At 40.3% G+C, this 5,015-nt stretch overlaps 1 protein-coding gene across 1 annotated transcript in view; it reads right to left on the reverse strand.

The window, feature by feature from the left end:
- Nucleotides 1–696: 696 nt before the first annotated feature.
- Nucleotides 697–5,015, reverse strand: part of SLX4IP (SLX4 interacting protein) — a 134,390-nt gene continuing 130,071 nt past the window's right edge. Inside the window, 7 exon segments of the mRNA XM_006870415.1 lie at nucleotides 697–948; nucleotides 951–1,029; nucleotides 1,031–1,111; nucleotides 1,113–1,272; nucleotides 1,275–1,346; nucleotides 1,349–1,392; nucleotides 2,806–2,887. Coding sequence (XP_006870477.1) covers nucleotides 697–948; nucleotides 951–1,029; nucleotides 1,031–1,111; nucleotides 1,113–1,272; nucleotides 1,275–1,346; nucleotides 1,349–1,392; nucleotides 2,806–2,887 — 770 coding nt within the window.

Raw genomic sequence — 5,015 nt, forward strand, 5'->3', positions numbered from 1 at the left:
CATATGTCCACACATGGACCTCAGCTGATTAGCACAGTAGTCAGGCTGGAGAAAATGAGCACCAGAGAGTCTCCAGTTGGTCCTGTGGTTCTTAAACTTGAGCTTGCATCCTCAGCAGCAGCATCACCCGAGGGTCTCATCCAGTAGGTCTGGGATGAGGCCTGGAAATCTACATTTCTACCAAGATTCCAGACAATGATGCTGGTCCTAGGACCACGTGGTGAGAACTACGAGCCTATTCCTTTGATGTTCCCTTACTTAGGTGCAGGCATAGAAGGTTCAGTTGTTCTCCAGACCAGAAGAGCAGCATCACGGCACCAAGTTGAACACACGGCCCAGAGCCTGGACTGCACAGTGAAATTCTGATGAGGCACATGATTGGTTTCTTCATGCTATCTTCCCAAAGACTGGTGTCATCACTGGCAGCATAAATCCTCTGTCTTGCTCACTAAGATACTTTTCTGAAGATAGTTATGAAGCAAGACAAAAAAGTAGCAATATTGTTAGAATAAGCACTAGCTTCCCAGAGGTGATGGCTTTGAAAGTTAAGCCCATTACAGAGAGATACTTCTGATTTAAAATAAGAATTCCGCTGCCTTTAAAAGTTGTGCTGTCTATACACACCACTCTCCTTTCCCAGCTGGCCACATGGCCTCACCTATGACTTTGCAATCTTCTCTAATGTTGGTGGCCTCTTTAGGATTTTTTTTCTTTTCTTGGTTTGGCATCTAAACAAGAGGGCAAACTCGTAGATAATCATTCAATGCTTGTGGCTGACTTGGTTTGCTGTGCCTGCTCTGGGTTATTTTTCATGAGATGTCTGGAGGAGAGATTTTCCAAAACATGCAACTCCTCATTAGACGTGGCTTTTGCCAAATCTTGTCTCAAAAGTAATCCCGGATCTGACAACTCTAACGCTGGCAAAACCCTGACAGCTTTGCCTTTGCTTTTTTTCCCATGATTATTTCTCTTGGGACTAATTGATCACTTCCAAGAGAAACTCTCTTGTGGTGGTCGATGTCTTCTGCATTTCTGTTGTGCTTTGGTCATTCATGGACTTTGTATTGGACTTGCTTATGCTGACTCACAGCTACAGACAGGCTCCCGCTTAGAAGCCTGTCTTTAACCGCTCCCCAGGATGAAGTTTTTGCTGGCTGCTAGTGTTTTCTGGCTGCGTCTGATGAACATTTTCCAGCTTTCGCACAGGAAGCCCCCAGTGGCTTCCAACTGCCTTTATGTAATCCTTTGCTGGTCCCATAGATTCTGATGGGGACTAGATGAAGGTTGGCCACCACTCCCCCTTCTGGCGCTCTCTGAGTCACTAGATGTTCCCACAATGTCCTGCTGGTCTGGGATAGACTCGCGATACTTTTTATTTCAGTTCTTTGCACACTAAAACGACAAGAAAGGATTTTTTATTTTATAAAGCTGTAATGGTCATGGTTTCCCCCACATTCTCCTTTACACATATTCCTACACTTGACAAAAGAGCCTCCCCATCCTGCACATCTAGAAAACTCCGTGTTTCAATCCGGAGAGGACTAGCAGTAGTCTTCACACTTTCCAGTACATGAGAATACAGTTTGTATGTTACTCCATGGGTTACCAATGGAGTCATGATGGAGCTTGCGTCTGATTGTCGGTTGGTTTTTTTATTTTAGTTTTTATTGTGAATTGGTGAAAGTTTACAGGGCAAATTACATTCAACAAATCATATACTTTGTTTCATTACAATGATTACAATGCCCCTCCTGTACTATCAGTTAACAGTATTTCTCTCTATTCATTTTAGGAGCTTGTGTTTTAACTAAGGCAGGTAGTTAAGATATTCAGGCTAAATATCAAGTTTCAGATATTAATGTGAAATATTACCTATGGGGATATATTGATATTTTTGTAGAGGTAGATGCTCTGATCCACCCAAAGCAGAGGCTGTGTGTTTATGAGAATTTTGATACTAAAGACACTGACTCCAGTATAGATATTTACAAGCTTCTGAATGACAAGAAGTTTCTCAAACCACCAACCTCAAAATGATGACGTATTTATTTTGGCTGAAGCTTTGTCTGGAATCAAATATATATTCATGACCTTACTGCAGCAAGCAGTGATATTATTATATTAGTGCTGAAAAAAGCATCTTTGGAAAATGATTTTTTTATATCTGTCTGTAGCCGTTCTGGACGCTGTAGGAAAAGCACCACCACCAAGTGTTTTTCATCTTCAAAGAGGATAATCACCCCCTCACAACACACCTGTGAGCAAATATGCACTGCTGGACTATATAAAAGGAGCTCTGGTAGCGTAGTGGTTACGAATCTGGCTACGAACCGCAAGGTCAGCAGTTTGAAACTACCAGCTGTTCCGTGGGAGACAGATGAGTTTTTCTGCCCCCGTAAAAATTTACAGCTCAGAAACCCTGTACAGGGTCAGTATGAGTCGGAACCGACTCCATGGCACATAACCACCACCACCACCACCACTAGATAAACGGCAAGATAAACAGTACAAGAGATGAGGAAGAAATGCTTGTGACTTAGTGGGGAGTCAGTGCCAGAGAGAGAACTCGTTTATTTCTCGAATCTATGCTAGCTAGCTATCCTTACATGTGGTGGTGGTATTATGTGCCATCAAGTCGATTCTGATTCATAGTGACCCTGTGTAGGGTGTCTGAGGAGTGGCTGGTGGTTTGAACAACTGACCTTGCAATATATTATTCTACAGTGCTTATTTTACAGCACCAGACCGGAAGTCTATGCATACATGCAGTCAAAATCTAAGAAAAAGGAAACACACTGGACATACACTTCTTTCAGAGCATTTCTCTGGGAGGAAGCCGACTCTGCACATTCAGCAAAATAGTCAGACATTCCAAGGAGGGGCCTGTCTATTCCAAAAGATAACAAAGGTTGAACCAGAAATCTATTCACTGTATAAAAGAGAGGGAAAAAAAAACAAACAAAAAAGCCGTTTTCTTTTGAATGCCCCAATGAACAGATTTATTTTTATGAAGACTAAATGAAACTGTGATGTGTTAGCCTACTTTATTTATGTCTCGCTAGGAATTCTGAGTAAGTAGGTGATTCTTTTAGGTGTACAGTCACACATTTATCATTATACATTAATATGCATCACAAGCAAACAAGGCTGTTTGTAAAGGATGCTGATTCCAAACCATCTGGGAACTCTTGGCTAATATCTGATATCTCTGCCTTAAGCAGAAAAAGAGCCCAGAAGCACTGAGCCAGGCAGCAGCATGTTTGTAAGCTTCCACCCTCCCCCCACAGAGACTTGGTGGCAGAGTGATCCTAAAGAATCCCCCACATGTTCTCAGTTTACAAAAATCCGCAGTATAGCCTTTGTACTACTTACAACTACATCAAGAGTTAAACCCTTTAATATTGGTATTTTTACAAATTAATGTCTATGATTCTTGGACACTAAACAACTGGAAGTTCTATCATTATACAGCATTAGCATGATTTAGATGAGTTATAGATTATCCAACTGTCTGTCAATCCTTACCTGTTCCCATGGATGCTTCACAAGGAAGTAATTATAAAATGGATAAACCTCTGAACCCTTCATCAACATTGGCCCTTTTTATACTTTTGGAATCTTTCCCTTTTGGTTAGCAAGTAGAAAGATACAGTGTTAGCCCCTTTCATTTTCCCGGGAAACTAAGTATCCTTCCCCATCAAATCCTGATATATGCTGCTATCACAAAGAAGAGCCTTAATAAAAAACAGTTTTTCTTGTTGATAAGTGCCATGGAGTAGGTTCTGACTCAGTGATCCTCTATAGAACAAAGAAAATATGTTCCAGTTCTGTTCTAGCCTCACAATCAGTACTATGCAAGAGTCTACTGTTGAAGTCATTGTATCAACTCATCTAATCTCATCATAGAAAACACTCCTCTTTTTTGCTGACTAGTTGCTTTACCAAGCATGATGTCCTTCTCCCAGGACTGGTCCATCCTGATACAAAGTATTTGAAAGCATTTTGGCTGTACTTTCAAGGCAGATTTGTTCATTCTTCTGGCAGTCCATGGCGTATTTAATATTCTCCATTATTCAAAGGCATCAATTCTGCTTTGCTCTTCCTTACTCATTGTCCAGTTTTGGCATACTTAGGAGATGATTCAAAATACCATGGTGTATTTTAGCACTCAAAGTAGCATTTTTTGCTTTTGGACACTTTAGAGAGGTCATTTGCAACAGATTTGCTAATTGCAATACACAACTTGATGTCTTAAGTGTTGCTTTCATGGGAATTGATTGCGGCTTCAGTCAAATGAAATCCTTGACAACTTCAATCTCTTCTCCATTTTTCATGATGTTGCTTAGCAGCCCAGTTGTGAGGATTTTTGTTTTCTGTATGTTGAAGTGTATAATCCATACTGAAGGCTATAGTCTTTGATCTTCATCAGTAAGTGCTTCAAGCCTTCTTCCCTTTCAGAAAGCAAGTTTGTGTCATCTGCATATCTCAGGTTGATGACTCTGCCTTAAATTCCAATGCCTTTTTCTTCTTCATATAATCCAGCTTCTCAGATTATCTGATCAGCATACAAACTGAATAAATATGGTGAAAGGATACCATCCTGGCACACACTTTTTCTAATTTTAAACCACAAAGTATCTCCTTGGTCTGTCTGAACATCTGCTTCTTGCTTTATGTGTAGGTTCGCTATGAGTACAATTGTTCTGGAATTCCAATTCTTCCTAATTCCCATTCATTCATAATTTGTTATGATCTACAAATTGAGTGCTCTTGCGTAGTCAATAAAACACAGCTCAGCATCTTTCTGGTATTCTCTGCTTTCAACCAAGATTCATCTGACATCAGCAATGACATCTCTAGCTTCATGTTGTCTTGCAAATCTGGTTTGAACTTCTGGCACTTCCCTGTGGACATACTGCTGCAACTTTTTTTTTTTTTATGTTTTATTGTGAATTATATGATAGTTTACATGGGAGAACTTTAGTTTTAAATTCATTCCATTGTATATCATCTCA

The sequence above is a fragment of the Chrysochloris asiatica genome, unplaced genomic scaffold (genome assembly GCF_000296735.1).
Source record: "Chrysochloris asiatica unplaced genomic scaffold, ChrAsi1.0 scaffold00141, whole genome shotgun sequence".
Taxonomy (NCBI): Eukaryota; Metazoa; Chordata; class Mammalia; order Afrosoricida; family Chrysochloridae; genus Chrysochloris; species Chrysochloris asiatica.